Source organism: Vanessa cardui, chromosome 15, assembly GCF_905220365.1.
Source record: "Vanessa cardui chromosome 15, ilVanCard2.1, whole genome shotgun sequence".
Classification (NCBI taxonomy): domain Eukaryota; kingdom Metazoa; phylum Arthropoda; class Insecta; order Lepidoptera; family Nymphalidae; genus Vanessa; species Vanessa cardui.
In genome coordinates this window covers 5,430,585-5,448,319 of record NC_061137.1, presented here as the reverse complement: position 1 = coordinate 5,448,319, position 17,735 = coordinate 5,430,585, and the positions used below count along the sequence as shown (strand labels likewise).

Here is a 17,735-nt window from a genome sequence, read left to right as displayed (position 1 = left end):
TGAAATAATAAAACTTCGTAACAAACAACACTTTATTACGCGAATGTTCCAAAGGTTGCCATAAGCACCGTGTACTGGCATAAGCAATCGAAATATAATATAATATTTTATATATCCTAAGAATATATTAACTTCGAAAAAATTTGAAAACCAACGGAATATTTGTAATACCATTAAAGACTAACCATAGAAATTGAATACTTCCTTTTTAAGTTCATTGTTTTGTTTGTGGAGATAACATTTTTCAAGCAAATTTTGTACAAATATTTATGATTATAACATAAGTTTCCGAAATACCCAACATACCAGCCTTAGTCAAAAAAATTAAAAATGGTTATACCTACTGATGTAGCTACCGAATATATTGCACACTGTGATGATTCGCCGTCAGTAAGATTGTCTAAAATAATTTATACATAAATTCAACGCAATCAGTGTTACAGCTTTATCGAAATAAAATATGCCTTTTTAACGCTAATTTATCCATAGCCAAACTTTGTAAAGTTAATTTGAGGATATTTAAATGCATATTAAAAACACGGATATTAAAAAAGTTTGTTATTAAAACAGCATAAATCATATTATAAAATAAAAAACCTGTGTAACACAAGTGAGGTCGGCCACAGAGGTCATCGATGTGATTTAGCGCGAACGCTCTAGACTCGAAGGACTACAAGAGCAACGGGGACAAATTTGTTTCGTATTATTCACTTTACTAACGACTTCCTCGCGTCAAGTGGAAATTTAGTGATAACTGGAGCCACGGGCGGGACGCTATTCGAGAACACAATCGAATAAACTAAACACTTATTGATTGAAAGTAAAACATGGCGGAAGGGCTTTGTTTTGGACAAACCCATCTTGGTAGGTATCATCTACAGATATTCTACCGCTAAAAAGTATTATAAGTTATTGTGTTCCACTTCCCTACATTAAACCACCAGTGGTGGTGGTGACCACACACCTTTAGGTGGTCCAATTTATCGTCCACCTACTTACCTATACAATAAAAGAAAAAATCTTTGATGACATGATTGAATACGGAAACATTTGTGAAAAAACTATACCTAATATTTATGATGATGACAATTTTCAATGACATCTCATACAAAAAAAACAAACACTACAAACTATTCAATGCTGAATAACATAACTTTTAACAATATCGTATTACTACTACAATGCAAAAACTTTACGTTTAATAAAATAAAATCTATACTAATTTTATTTTTATAAATGGAACAATAACTGTTTGTCTGTTACGCTTTAAGTAGGAAAGCAACAGGATTTTTTTTATTAAATTAGCTTTCCCACGTGACCATCAGTCCCCTGTCGGTTTGAGTAAGAGGGTAGCCGCTGCCCGCTTCAAAAATGTCTAGCTTTGACAGCGGTAAAAAATCCAGCACAGAGTAAATTAAGGAACGCTTTTTAGATAAATCTGTTCACTCTATAAAAAGTCACTCGCTTAATTCGGTCACCAAAATTATACGAAATTAAACACATTATCGTAAGTATAAAATGACTAAAGACACTACGTCTTCTAATGGAAAAATAGACTTTAACGTTAACATGTTTTAGAAAGCATTCCAGTAAAAAGAAAATTTTCCCCACAGCAAATAGGATTTTGTGTTCTACTAAGAATCACATTGTTTCTGAAACGAGTATGATCTATATTTATAATATTCTATTTTATTAATGGATCTCTATCGTATATTCTCCATCGCACGAGACATCGGCAAAATAACGTGTGCCAATATTACGACTCGAGGCCGTTACTGATAATTACTCGATAGAAAAACCTAAGTGCTTCTACTAACCCCACCTAGAACTCAAACCCAGATCCTCATGATTTGCGACCAGACACACCATTAGAGTCAGTAACAACAGCAATTAAATAATATGTTACTTATTTATTCGAAAGTTCTTCATTTACACCCGACCTCGACTACATAGTCTGATTTTGTAATTTATAATATATAAAAAGTAATGTTTTATATGCAAATAATAAAGGATGTCCGAATGATTAATGTCGGCGAGCTATGAAGTTCGCAGAAAAGTTGATAACTTGACTATATTTAACTAATAACATTTAGTATTTCTTTTACATGTAACGTAATTTTAATTTACAGCATTAAATGATTAATGCTAGTTTTACTTCACAATATGCTTTACTACGCTGGCTATAAGTAAGACATTTCGAACCGATGCCAATGGTAGATTCAGACGGAAGAATAATATTATGAAAAACAATTAGTAAATTGAAATTCAATATAATAGCAAATTTTACGATATTCATAACATTAAACAAAACCGCTTGTGAAGAAATTTTAAATGTGAAGGCCTTTTAGTCAATCTGTCTGGTACGATGAAACGATTTTAACAATCATGTTTTAGTATACAAAAGTTTTGAAATAATTACCAAAACTAATCTCATTTCCATCACTATCCGTAACTAATCGCTCTCTCTTTCTATGCAGTGATAATACTATTAAATAAAGAACAGAGGATAATGCGTGTTTAAGTTAGTATGACAGAATCTGTACCAATACCAGAGTATCATAAATGAGGAAGAAATAACGCATGCTATACACATCACCGATTACGGATTAATGAATTAAACATTTTTCGTCTACCTCACTATATAAAGGTAGGTGGAGCAATCGGGAAATCCGGATCCATGAATAGTTTTACAAAAATAAACATTTAGTTACATATTAAGTAATTAAAACACTTAAACGGTTTAACCTTTACAGGACCGTCATAAAAATATAATAACTTAAGATTTATAATTAAAAGTACCAGGGACGCATAAGGAAAACGGTCACATATATTTTTTATACACCTATTGTTGTTAATACCTTTTCACATGTTAAAAACTTGCTTCGCACAATAAAACTAGTTTGGAAACTTTCCGAACGAACGAAAAAAAAACTACGCATACAATTGATTTTCAGTGAATTTTGAAGGGTATACAGGTATTGCCCCGCTCCGTGACCGAAGACCCAGTGGTTTCACCACTGATTACGGAGCGGGAGATGGAGATGGCCCTCGGTCGCTTGAGGGCCAGGAAGACGGCGCCGGGTCCGGACGGGGTTCCAGGGCGTATTCTGTGCGACGCCCTGGAATACCTAGGTGCAAGGCTTCGGGAGCTATTCGACGAGTGTCTGTGCAGCGGGCAGTTTCCGAAGCCTTGGAAAGAAGGGAAGTTGGTCCTGTTGCCGAAGGAAGGTCGGCCGTTGGATTCCCCTTCGGCATACAGGCCAATTGTGCTGCTGAACGAGACGGGAAAACTCTTCGAGAAGGTCCTCGCAGCCCGTCTCGTTCAGCACCTCGAGGAGGTCGGTCCGGGTTTCTCGGAGGCGCAGTACGGATTCAGGGCGGGCCGATCGACAGTCGACGCCCTGAACGCCCTGAAGACTCGGACGACGGAAGCGGTGGCCCGGGGGCAGGTCGTCCTGGCTGTGTCGCTTGACGTGGCGAACGCCTTCAACAGTCTCCCTTTCGAGACGATACGGGAGGCACTCCGATACCATGGGGTGCCGACCTATCTGAGGAGACTGCTGGAGGCGTACCTCCAGGACAGGGAGATCCTCTGGGCGGGGGTCGATGGGAGGATCGTCCGGCATCGAGTGGGCTGCGGCGTTCCACAGGGGTCGGTCCTCGGCCCAATTCTATGGAACGTCGGTTTCGACTGGCTCCTGCGGGCTCCCGTCCTTCCCGGGATGGGGGTGTTGTGTTATGCTGACGACACTCTCGTCACGGCGATTGGACGGGACTTCCGGGAGGCGGCTCGCCTTGCCGAAGTCGGAACGGCTCTCACCGTGGACCGCATGGGAATGCTGGGCTTGAGGGTCTCCATATCCAAAACGGAGGCCCTCCTCTTTCACGGTCCACGAAAAGGACCCCCACGAGGGGCGAGTATCACCGTCCAGGGGACGGTTATCAAGGTGCAGGCCCAGATGAAGTATCTGGGCCTGATCCTGGACGGACGATGGAGCTTCGGGCAGCATTTTGTTTATCTCGGCCCAAGGCTCATCAACGCCGCTGCCGCTCTTGGTCGCCTCCTTCCGAATGTGGGAGGGCCGGGGTCGCTATGCCGGCGTCTTTATTCCGGCGTAGTGAGGTCGATGGCGCTGTACGGTGCCCCGATCTGGATAGACGCCCTCACCGCTAAAAATCGGGCTCTGCTGCGAAAGCCCCAGAGGGTCATAGCGGTGAGAGGCATCAGAGGGTACCGTACGGTGTCGTGGACTGCGGCGACACTTCTCGCGGGCGATCCGCCCTGGGAGCTCCAGGCGGAGGTGCTCGCGGAAGTGTACCGGTTCCGGGTCGAGGCGAGGGACCGCGGCGACCGTCCAGGGTCGGCGGAGATCGGGCGGATCAGGGCTCTAGCCCAGCAAGCCCTGATCGCCCGATGGCAGGAGGATCTGGGGACTCCCACGGCGGGCCTAGCGACAGTGGAGGCGATCCGTCCCCACTTGAGTCGCTGGGTCGAGAGGAAGCACGGCACACTGTCGTATAGAATGACGCAGGTACTTACCGGACACGGATGCTTCGGTAAGTACCTGCACGGGATAGCGCGGCGGGAGGAGTCACCCTCCTGTCACGAGTGTGGTGCGCCAGTGGACACGGCGTACCACACCCTGTACGAGTGTGCTGCGTGGGGGCCCCAGAGGCACATCCTTGCGGCGACTATGGGCGGAGACCTCTCGCTACCGAGCGTTATCAACACCATGCTCGGTAGCGAGGTGTGCTGGTCAGAGATGCGCTCCTTCTGCGAAAGTGTCATGTCGCAGAAGGAAGCAGCGGAGCGGGAGCGGGAAAAAAATGCCGCCGCTGACTCGCTCCGCAGAAGACGACCGGGGAGAAGGAAAAGGCGCTACGCGCATCTTCTCCCTCCGCCTCAATAGGCGCCGTAGGGACCAGGGGGGGTCCCAGTACCCTGGGAATCCCCCCTAGCTGTTGGAGGCCCGTATAAGCGGGCCGACCGTCAGGGCGTCACGGTAGCATGCGTAAGCGATCCCGTGGCGTCCGCCGAAAGACGGAGAGGGTACCGCTGGTTTTTTAGTGGGTAAACCCGGTGTGCTTGGGCGCACTCGGCGTTCAGGGCTCCGGGGAGTCCCACACACCCCCCCATTTTCCATCACGTGGGGGGAGCGCGCAAAGCGTTTTTCCAGCGTAATAAAAAAAAAAAAAAAAAAAAAAGGGTATACAGGTATTAATGCCCTTCAAAATTCATATTATTAAACCAAACCTAAACTATTATAAACAATTGCAAAAGTTGTTATAGTAGGGATATAAAACAGTAACATAATGTTTGTCAAATATACTTTAAGAGAACGTTATCGGAAAGAAAAACGTTACAGCTGATACTTTTAATACCGCCGTCGATACCGCAGTTTCGCCAATATTCTCCATATTGGCGAAACTGCGGTATCGACGGCAAGGCTTGCTATGAACAACTGCACACGTACATTTTTCTTTACCATTACTAATATTAATAGTTTTTTACAAGTATTTGATTTAACAGAAAAAATACTGAATAAAACCTTTAATTAAGCCCCTGTACAGTCAAGTCACGTAGGGCATGAGTGATGGGCAATAACAAAAAGACTTGTAGCAAAAACATTTCCTCGTACATTTTTTAAATAGTGAATCATGTAATATAAAATATTATTTCACTGCTTACAGATATTTTACTTGGTGGTAGGGCTTTGTGCAAGTCCGTCTGGGTAGGTACCACCCACTCATCAGTTATTCTACCGCCAAACAACAGTAGTCAGAATTGTCGTGTTCCGGTTTGAAGGGTGAGTGAGCCAGTGTAACTACTGGCACAAGGGACATAACATCTTAGTTCCCAAGGTTGGTGGCACATTGATAATGTAAGGAATAGTTAATATTTCTTACAGCGTCACTGTCTATGGGTGATGGTGACCACTTTCCATGAGGTGGCCCATATGCTCGTCCGCCAACCTAAACCATAAAAAAAAATATTTCTCAAAGTAATATCACACTTTTTTATATTAAATTCAGAATAATTATCGAAATTATTTTTAAACATCCTTAAGTGATTAAAAAACTCAATAAACGAAATCCTATACGGAAAGAATACTACTAAATAAGAGGTAGGTTTATGAGTGGTATAAGAGCGGCCGCTGACAGAGTATCCTACAAGGAACATACATGTACTAAATCTCAATATATTTATATAGGTCATTGGACGTTCAAACTACTGTCTAACGCTGACCAATACCTGAATGGCACGACGGGTCGATTCTCGGATGTACATATTAACAATTTGTTACCAAAACAGATTTAGAGTAGATTAGATACTGTATGTTCAATAGATAGTATGAGAACCGGGCAAAATCATTGCTTAAACTTAATTATTAATTAATTAATTTTTGGCAAACATAACAACTTCCAATGGTAGGTTCTTCCATTGCCTTGATTAAATTACCTTAGAAGAGTTTGAACAGTTATAACGATCAAATTATACGAACTAAAACTAAAGTAGGAGCGCGTCAAAATTTGGTAGCGCTTGGTCTGATGGCTTTTAGTATCCAAGCTTCCTACTTAATCTGTGGTCACCACAATAAGTCCCAGAAAGTATTTTAAAGATTATAAAAATTTTAATAGTTATTTGACAAAAATAATCGTTAACTTTTTGTCTATATATTTTTAATGGAGAATTTCAGATGGAAACAATTTTATGTCCATACTATGTAAGTTATTCGACAGCCATTGTATTAGAATCACTTGTTCGGTATTCCAATTTTATTACACGAATCACATAAATGTATAACTTATATTTGATAAGTAATATCATAATAAAAAAATAACTCAATTGTAATAAAATTGATCTCTCAATTTTTTTCCACGCGTCTGGACTTATACGAACACATACGGATGATGACCACAAATTTAATCCATACTAATATAATAAATGCCAAAGAAATTTAGTCAGCTACGGTTTCACAGCCAAACCTCAGAACTGATTTAACAATATATGCTCCTTTTACATAACGAAGAATTTCGGCACTATGCATAATTTAGCCGCTTAACAAGCTAAGAAGGAAAAACAAATGGCATGCTGTAGGGAAATGTTACAGGATGTTATTGAACCACACAACAAGCAGGAAAACATAATGTAACCTTTTTACTTACTTAGATGGTAATAATAATAAATATAAATATAAATATGGGACAAAATCACATACATTACTCTGATCCCAATGTAAGTAGCTATAGCACTTGTGTTATGGAAATCAGAAGTAACGACGGTACCACAAACACCCAAACCCAAGACAACGTAGAAAACAAATGATAATCTACATTGAATCGGCCGGGAATCGAACCCGGGACCTCGGAGTGGCGTACCCATGTAAACCGGTGTACACACTACTCGACCACGGAGGTTATAATAATAAACGTAATGTTTATAATTTTATTAAATGCATTTCATTACGGTTTAAAGATTGTGCTGTAAGTACAGTTAGCAAAACTATAGAGGTTATTTATTTCGCATTTACGATACATTTTGACCAATATTAATTTTAATAGACTAGATTATGTAACGGCACTGGAAAATACATATGAGTAAAGTAGAAGTTTTTGATAAATACATTTTAATGTTCTATTCTAGTTTTAACGTGATTTCAAAAAATATACTATATTAATTCGATTGTTTTTCATACACTAGATATGATTATATGTAAAGCAATGTTGTGTAAAGCAGTTTCAAAAGGTCCTATCTTAATAGCATAAGGAAGCGACATTTATATCAACTATCTAGACAAGGTTAGTTTCACTAACAAGAGAGAAAAAAATATAAAAAAAAAACCTTTTGTACCAATAAATGTAGGTATTTGTGATCGCAGATAAATTATAATACGATGAAGAGAATAAGGAAAACTTAGATGTTAAATTTAGTACCTATCGTTGGAATGGTCTTGGAACTGAATTTGTCCTTTTTCAAGGCTTCATGATACCTGGGACAAATTTCCTGAGGCCACATATTGACTAGCTAAGAACTATGCATTATGTATGACTTTATATTTTTTATTAATTACTCTAGTTTTGCGCAATTATTTATTTTCTAATCAGGTCAGGCGAAATTATATTATTATAATATACAAACTTACCTCTTTTGATTGTTTGGTTGCGAACATAAAATCCCCTTTGATCTGGAAGTCCTTTGCGTCTGTGAACAGCTCATGAGCGTTGGCCATGTTAGTCGGATCGTTGACACTGAGCACGGTACTGTTACCGCCCGGCTTCCATCTCTCGACGTAGAATATCTTAGAGAAACCAGGTCCCGACGGCCAGAAGAACATCTTAACGTAGCTCTGAATCATCTTGAAAGTCTTTCCTCCATCCAAGGTCATGTAGAGCTAAAACAAGTTCGATGCATAATGACTTTTGGAATTAGCGCGCACAAGGTCGTCTGTTACGAAACCTATTTGCATTTTTTTTCTACTCATTTAACAATTTATAATAATCGAAAGTCGCTGTATCATAAAATGTTGAAATAAACGCTATGTTATATGCAAAATAATTAATCGCTCGATTAGTTTTCAAAAACTGTACGTATTTTTGAAATAATAATAATTTACAATTGAATACAAATGTTTTTAATCTGTTATCAATCTGTGTTCTGAATTTTGAACTTGTTTGAGAAAGATAGTTCCCTTATTTGTTTATTACGTCTCAACAACTCTAACGGATATTATGAACTTTAGCATACAATTGTCACGGCTACAAAAAGGACTTAGGGTACGTCAGACACAGACATTCGAGAGAAGCCGTGTCCAAATAATAGTAGTACATTCATCGTTACTATCTCACTATCAAAATGATTAATTCAATATTATAAACCATTTCAGTTTAAAACTGGATTAACTGAAATAATAAATAATGTATACATTTTTTCAACAGATACGGGCACTCGAGCAAATGGGCCACTTAATGGGTAAGTGATCACCATCGTCCATAGACACAAGCAGACCAGCACTGTAAGAAGTTTACAACGGTTATTTACGCCGCCCGCCTCAATGCGCCGGCATTCATGCCGGATCTAAACCATTACGTCCCTTGTGCCAGTAACTGGACACAACACTGGACATCATTCAAGTGATCACAAGCCGATCTCATAGACGGAAACGAACAGCGATTTCAACAATTGTATGTTATATAGTATGCATAATGTGTTCCTGAGTCACTCATATCATATCAATGAAACTTTGTCATTTGTTCTGCGGACGCCCGACTGACTACCCAAAAAGCAAATATATTTCACTGTGGTTATTCTGTAATATTAACCTACCTAGGTAGAATTCAATATATATATAACAATTTTTTGCTATGAATTAACGATCAAGACTTTATTTTAGGTAATTTTTCGGCAATTTTTCGATGAAATCCAGAAAAACGAATACATGATATCTAGGAAATTTAAAAATATTAATACATCGTCTAATAAAAGATACACAAATGACGGCGACGATTACGATAATAAGACACATGTGATCTACCATACCATGCTGAATCATCATGAAATAAATCGAAATTCTTGACCGAATCAAAACATATACTTAACTATAGAAAGATAAGCGAACGATTGCGTAAGTTTAATTTATCATGTGCAATAAAAGTTCCGTTATTTGTTTTTTAATCATTAGTGTGTGTTAACCTTGACCGCGAAATAAGTACCTACAAACTGTTTTAACGTTGCTTAAAATAACGGTATCACGCTACAGTAATGTTGTTACATAGAAAATACATATTATAAAAAACAGTTAATTCGTGCTGAGTGCCTGCCTTTCTTTTAAATGTAAAAATAATAATTAATGTATCATGAATAGTTCAGTATGAAAAGTTTAAAATACTTACGTTACGTGTTGAATTAACCTTATCCAAGATAACGTATCTGTTTGGAATTTCCTCATCAAAAGCAAGTTCACTAGGATGAAAACTGAGGTCCGACCTGTGTATAGTCCTTCCATTGTCTTGGGTGTAATATAGTTTTTTATTTGTAGAATCCACGAAGACACACTAAAAAGCAAAATAATTATATTACAAAACTGTTATAAAGTACTTTTAAAAGTATTTATTGACTTTCTTGATAACAGGAAGTAGAACACGAATTAATTGGCATACAAATAGTTACATTTACATAAAGACTAATACTGCTTATCGGATAAATACCTTAAACAAAACAAATTACAATAATTTTAAATACGCAGTCATTCTTTAATAAGAGAGATTTTTATTTATTATGAAAAGGTAGACGAGCTAATGAATTAGTTAATCACCGCTTATAGGCGCTAGAGCTATAAGAAATATTCACTACTCCTTATACCATCAATACACTTCAAATACGAGAATTAAATTATGTTTACCTTTAATTTATATACCGACTTCCATAACATAGCATTAAAAAGTAAAGCTTTTAGATAGAACAGCTAACACGTGGGTGGTAACTATAGTGATAATCTTTATAAAGACACCGGTAAAAATGAAATAATAGTAATAGTCTATATTCACGAAGGAATAAAACCGATATTAATTAGCCGTATAATTGTAGTCATTATCTCTCCAGACAGTTGAATAAGTAAATGAATCATAGCATTTATGTGTGTTGATTTTTCGTGCATTGAACTGTTGAATTGATATTATATGCTTTGATAAATAATAAGTATTTCTAACGACTTATACTAATAATAAACAATTCAAAATATATGTAAAATGAATTTTTAAATACTGTTCTAATGAAATACGAAAAAAAAGCAGGACGAAACAGAAGCAAAATTATGTTAGAATATAATTTTTATAAGTAATTCATTCAATTACTAATTAGTAAAAAATATAAACTGATAATATAACAAGGTATGAGAACATTATCATTTTGATTGTTTATTGTAAGCTGTTTATGTATTTTATCAATCTTTTGTAGGTATGTATTTTACCTACCAAAGTGACAATGTGTAGATAAAAACAATCATTTTAATTCGACCATGTTTGGACTTGATCCTAGGTAAAGGATTTCTTTTGTTACCTTCGCCCCTTACATTCAAAATGATAAAGGAATAGACTTGAATTATAATAACTTTTAAGCTTGATATCACCAAAAATCCATATTTAAATTAAGTATATAAAATATTTTTATTAACTAAAAAACTATAAAGACTATTATTTTGATTACCGAACCCCAAAAAATACATGATAATTATTTTCAATTTACATCTTATGCATACAATAACATTTTGTTACAGTATCGAATATAACCGCATACGGTAATTTGACACAAGTGGTAGTCAGTGCGTAGCTCAGTTCAATGCGATTATTATTAGACAGCGACTATCGCCGATTTGTCATTTAGATAAATATTAAGATCAGATTACTTTGTATTATGTTTCTTTTCGACAAAGACATACATGCCCTTGGTAAAGTCATTTAGTTTGCTATGATATTGATGTTTGCCAATTTATTTTTCACCACAATGTAAGCGGCTAAAAATATTGCAGATCTTTTTATGAAGCATTTCGTTTTTTTTAAATGTACTTTAAAAGAAACTATTTAGGATCTAAGATTTTACATTTCTCAGAACTTAATTGAAAATAGACAAACAAAATTTTCTTTTGCAATCAAGCACAATGAAATCCAGTGGTAATAATTAAGGTCGCAGTCATCAGTTAAGATGGACGAGATCTAACTATCCTGCCATATCGGCTTAATTGCACTAACTTCATATACTGATATTATTCATAAAAATAAAATACTCATTTTTAATATTAGAAAAAAAATTTTTGCTTCTATTTTCATAACTCATATGTTATTATAAATGTTGTTTCTTGTTAATAAACATTTTTTCATTTCATTTTTCATTTTCATTTCATTTCATTTTCATTTATTTATTAATAATAACTTACATATAATAGGGTCATAATATTTAAAAAAAAATTGTAAATGCTACTCACAAACTCCGGATATTTAGGATGATTGAAGAACTTGTCCAGTTGCGCATAACCACTGTCAGCTTCATCTCCTAGTCGAAAGACTTCTGTCTTGTTAGTGAAGTTCTTTCCATAATCATAAGATATATACAGTGCTGATGATGATGCAACTCCTTTGTTCCTTGAAGTTGAATCTCTAGCCAGGCAAATGATAACGTCAGATCCTTCCCCAACCCAATGGACCATTAGTTGCTGATGACCATCGTTGAGATGTGTGGTCTACAAGAAATATATGAAACAATAGAATGCAATTTATATCTTTAATAAATAAATGTAATTGTTGTTTTCTATTTATAATTTTTCCTTTGTTATTGACTAATTAAAGACCATTATTTAAATTCTTCAAAGATAATATTCATTATGTCCTACACCTCTAAATAGTAAAAATATTGTGAACTATTTATCTTAAAAGCATGAATTGAGATTCCCATCGTAAGTATATATAGTGTGATATATTAATCAAGACTAACTGCTAGGATAATACGATAGGTATACAATAGTGTGTCGATAAAATAAGTTATATACTTATTACATATTTATTGTTACAATAATATTTTTAATACAGCAGGTCTTGTAATTTAAAATATATATATATAAGTAATAAAATGGGGAAAACTATCATGGAAACAAAAATTAAATTATTCAATAAAGTAAAATTATGGATTAAATTCTTATTGGAATAATATATTTTCATACTAACAATGTTGTTTTACACTGTGTAGTGATAATGTTATTGAAAAATAATGGTATTATAGGTCTTTACTATTCCATAACAAAAAAATAGTATGCTATCAACCAAAAGATAATCTGTGCCTTTGATAAAATAATTATGTACATATTTCCTTTGTCTTGACTATAATGTACCAAAATCTTATCTTTGATAAGAAATAGAATCCAATTTGAACGGTAAAATTCGAAAACAAACTGTGTACTAAAAATATTTGAAACAGATACAAATTATATTTAATTTATTATTTAAAAATATATTCAAAGAAACAAAACAGTAATAATTTCATTAATATATATTAACTTATATAAATCTTGTCATAAAATGTAGCTCACTAATTAAATACGAGGATTGTTGTGTTTGTTTACTATAAGAAATAATTGTGCAAGTAATGATTCTTACTAAATAATTTCTTCACAGTAAACGCCCTTCAATAAATATACTAAAAGTAGTCACCCTTGGTGCGACAATATACGTCGTTGTGACGTGATAAATATAGAAGAAAGTATGTAATGTAAATATATAGTGCGTGTACTCGCCGTATCTAAATGACAAGCAACAAAATATAAATAACTATAAATAACTGACGAATCATACGGGTAGCGAACAATTAAAAAATCAAAACAAAGGGGAGTTATTGAATTAATAAGGAAATGATTGTTACCCATGAGCTTATATTTTTATGCGTTTCCAAAGGTGGCGGCAGTGTTGTCGATGCATCGCGTTTTTTTCTCTCCAAAGCTGCACTAGTACTTTCTTCTATATGTCTATTTATTACAGTTATTTTTTGATTATGATTATTATGTGGCTCTGCCACGTAAAGATTAACTGCCGGGTGATCATAATGCTGTACACCTAGTACACACGATATTATATTCACAACTGCAATAATACTAATTTTAAATCCTAATGCCGCTAACATTTTGTCATCACTGCAAATCCAAACTCATCCGACATCGACTGTAAATCGTACAAAACTGCGCTGGACCTCACAATTCACAAATATAAAGTGTTTAATCTATGGCTGGACCACTGACTGACTGATTAACAAAAACACAATGAAATGACAATTGAATAATGACAACAAAATTTTTAAAAGTTCAAATGTCAAGCTACTGTCAAACAAGAAATAACGTCAAATAGTCAAATGACAAAAAACTGACAATAAATTTTAAAATACAACAGAGTATAAACTACTATACCGTAAGAATAGTAAATTAAGATCGAATATGAACCAATAATTAATTTTCGATTAGCTTATAGCTGATTTAAAATTGGAAACTAATATAACTTCACACATAATAAACATCTGTTTTTTTTAAATTGCTATACTGTTGAATCGTATGTTATTTATGCAGTAAGGGTTATGTCAATAAGATTAAATTATCAATGTCTATCCTCACTTTAAAGTCATATTAACTCTATTATTCGATGAAGTAATGCGTGAAGATTACTCTTAGCTCCGCGGAAAAAGACCTTAGAAGAGGCGTCGCCCCCGACGCTGTTCCCGGAATAAAAGTGTAAGACCGAATGAGTTCTCTGGTTTTTTATAACCATATAATTAAAAAAAATAGTGTAAATAAGCCGGTATCAATTATAGAGTGCTCGCCATTATAATTTCAGGTTTTAATAATTCGAATTTTGAACTAATTATAATAATACCATTAAATAAAAAATCTCCGAATAACATTAGAAATCTCCAAAAGAAAAGTTTTCAACCGTACGCCATCGAATGCTTTCGGTACTGTCAAAACTAGCTGTTAATACCTTTCATTTGGACTCGATTGATTCCGCTCATGTATGAGTAAACCAGACGGGTACCGTGCTAGCAGTCGCTACAGAGCACCCTCCTCCAGGTGGCGCTGGAGCTGGTAGTAATAGATTCCTATATCTTGGAGGACAAGGAGGTGATGGCGAAAGGCCTACATTTTGATGGGTTCTAGCGGTTACCTTTTTTAAATGATCAAGTGCACCTAGGAATTCAGGACGACGCTAATGCCTATGATTGCTAGAAAAGATACGCTAAGGCCGATCCCAAATTGGGAGCACATGTCGGTCCCTACGATCGGAGGGATCCATTTGACTTACGAATATTCCAGGAATAAACTGCTTTACGGAGTGTACGGTACTTTAGCGTTAGCACACTGTAGGATTGTTGTTGGGAACTTTTATCGAACATTCAGCGTTGAGTTGGACGCGAGTGAGAGCCTTACAGCCTGGCCACGGGACATTCGCCGACGCGAATATTCGCGCAATGCAAACTGCGAAGCGTCCTGTGACTGAAACAAACGTATAGCAATGTACCAAACATGCGACGGCGACCGGCGAAGTCGGTAGTCGCGGCGAATTTGTGCCTGATCAAACAAGTTTAGTTGTTTTCGCTGCAAAAAATGAACACAGACTTTTATTGTTGAAATACTAGTGTATGACCACACACCAGGGCATAAATTTAAGAATGTAGTAAAGAGATTGTAGGAAGAAAGAATAAGTAATTCTCCGTCTATAGCCCGGTTTTTATTCAAATCATGCACTCCACAATCTCTTCCAAATATGATTATAAATATATTCTTGTACCAAAAACGACTTCTTTCCTTAGAAGGCAAAATGTCTTTATCGAAATTATCTCGATATCGCTTACAATATCGAGATAATTTCAATAAAGACATTTTGCCGTCGGAAGTCCCTACTAGTCGCGCCGGCGAACGCCACTGCCCGTGGCCGGCAAACGATGCCGCGCGAATTGTCGGTTCGCCGTTCGCGCCGCCGATCTTATATTATTATCTTATCCGACCGTAAAAGATCAGCCTCATTCTTCGCGGTGTGAGCTAATGACTTATGCAGAGATGAAAAGAAGGCTGACAAAAATTCCCTAAGACAGGTTGTCTAAGCGAGAGAAAGGAACGTTTCATCGGAACAAAACCGTACAAAAGCGTACCAGTTTACCTCTTTATGGCTTTGTAGACTGCGTGACGTAGGTCCCACTTTGCGTGACGCAGTTTTGCAGAGGCAACCAAACCAATGCTGGGACTATCCACAGATGGGCACTGCAGAATACAGCATGAAGAGTTCTATACCCTGAACTAACACGTCGGTGACGGAGTTAGCAAATACATTTGAATCATTCGGTTGGAAAAAAATCTTCTACATGGGTAAGATATAAAGAAAGAACGCATGGTATCACAATTCGCTGACCGGTAGTGCTACACTCGGTGGCAGCCCACAAAACGAGGCTATGAGGAGAGCGCAACTGGAACGGTAGTGCTACACTCGGCGGCAGCCCACAAAACGAGGCTATGAGGAGCGCGCAACTGGAACGGTAGTCCCGACGAGACAGTGGTCCTGATCGGCAATTTTTAAGGTTGACAGGAAAAAAAGTGACTATGACGATGTAAACGGTGCATTATCACAGATACACAATTGGTTTACAGCAAATAATTTAGTTTTGAATGCTCAAAAAACAAAATGTGTAGTTTTTACCCTACCCAATGTTAGCAAGCAAAATTATAATATATATTTAAATGGTGACCGTCTTGAAGTAGCTGATACTACGGCGTTTTTAGGAATAGAATTAGATTCCAAACTTCAGTGGAGTCCTCATTTATCATCCCTAACAGGAAGACTCAGCTCCGCAACATACGCGGTTAGAAAAGTTAGACAACTAACTGATATTGATACCGCTCGTTTAGTTTATTTTGGTTATTTCACAGTATTATGCCATATGGCATATTACTTTGGGGTAACGCTGCAGATATTGAATCTGTCTTTATTTTACAAAAGAGAGCAATCTGATTTATTTATAATCTTGGAGCTCTCTCTCTCTCGGAGAACTCTCTTCGGGATGTTTTTAACAAAATGGGAATACTCACTGTTGCGTCGCAATATATTTACAACAATATTATTTATATTCACAGTAACATTGATCACTTTAATAAAATCAGTGATAATCATTGTATGTGCACTAGGAGTAAGGATAAGCTTATAACGCCAAGCTTCCGACGCCGCAAAGTCAATAAATCCTTCTTGGGGCAAGGTATCCGTTTCTATATTTGTAAGCTGTTCGTCTGTTGTTTAAAAGAGGTGTATGATGCTTCACATCCGGTATTTGCGTTGTCGAGGAGACCAGTTGTATCCTATAATTTGCGAAAGCAAAATCAAGAACAGATCTATCTAGCCAGGAGATATACAGCGTGGGACTACTTTTAAAATATGGTATTTATCTCGGGGTATGTCTTGTTTTATTGAAGACTTAATTTCAAGTATTCATAAAATTGGTTATAGTTATTAGTCAGTTATAGTAGTCGTTAATGGTTTGAGTGGCTACAAAATATAGCAAATGGAAACAGACCGTGCCGGTAATTCTCAATGCCGCAATAATTATCTACCAGTGCCTGGTCAACTTTAGCCACAATCATCCTTTACCCTTCTATATGTTCCACCCGAAAGCCTCTTGATCTGTCAATATTGTCTTTCTTTTATGATATAGGTAGAGGGCGAATGGACGGGAGACTCAATGGATGGAATGTGATTATCTTTGCTATGACTTGTAGGGGCTATTCCGATCGTAAAAAATAGTTTTTTTTAAGGTTCATAAGTCGATTCAGAAAAACAGCAGTTTAAAGCCGGTACCGTACAACGGTCGTACGAGGCCGAAAATGTTCTAAAAATGGCTACTACCGTGGACTTCTTGAGCAGGGTAAAAGCAGTATTGATAGTTTGATGATTTTTCTGTTTAGTCCATTGTTGCACACTTAATATAATTATGCTATATAATATATTGTATGTATATATTACACAAGTCAACAAAAAATTTTTTTTTTTGTTCTTGTTATTAAATTGATATTTTCTGATTGTCTACAAGTAAAAGTAATCACAGGCATAAATCATAACAAATAAAGTTTGCTTTTGTACATTTTACAATGAAAAATAAATATTTTAATATTTTGTCTGAATTCTTAAGGAACAACGAATTTAACACACCAGTAACGGGGCTAGAA

At 36.6% G+C, this 17,735-nt stretch overlaps 1 protein-coding gene across 2 annotated transcripts in view; it reads right to left on the bottom strand.

Moving 5' to 3' along the window:
* The window catches only part of LOC124535646 (sortilin-related receptor-like), a 46,173-nt gene extending 32,360 nt beyond the window's left edge, over nt 1-13,813 (bottom strand). For both annotated transcript variants that reach the window (XM_047111926.1, XM_047111927.1), the window contains exons 1-4: nt 13,406-13,813; nt 11,979-12,233; nt 9,892-10,053; nt 8,145-8,393 (exon numbers count right to left, since the gene is read on the bottom strand). In XM_047111926.1, the coding sequence (XP_046967882.1) occupies nt 8,145-8,393; nt 9,892-10,053; nt 11,979-12,233; nt 13,406-13,663 (924 nt within the window). In that variant the 5' untranslated portion in view covers nt 13,664-13,813. The remainder of the gene's footprint in view (nt 1-8,144; nt 8,394-9,891; nt 10,054-11,978; nt 12,234-13,405) is intronic.
* Between the last annotated feature and the right edge of the window lie 3,922 nt (nt 13,814-17,735).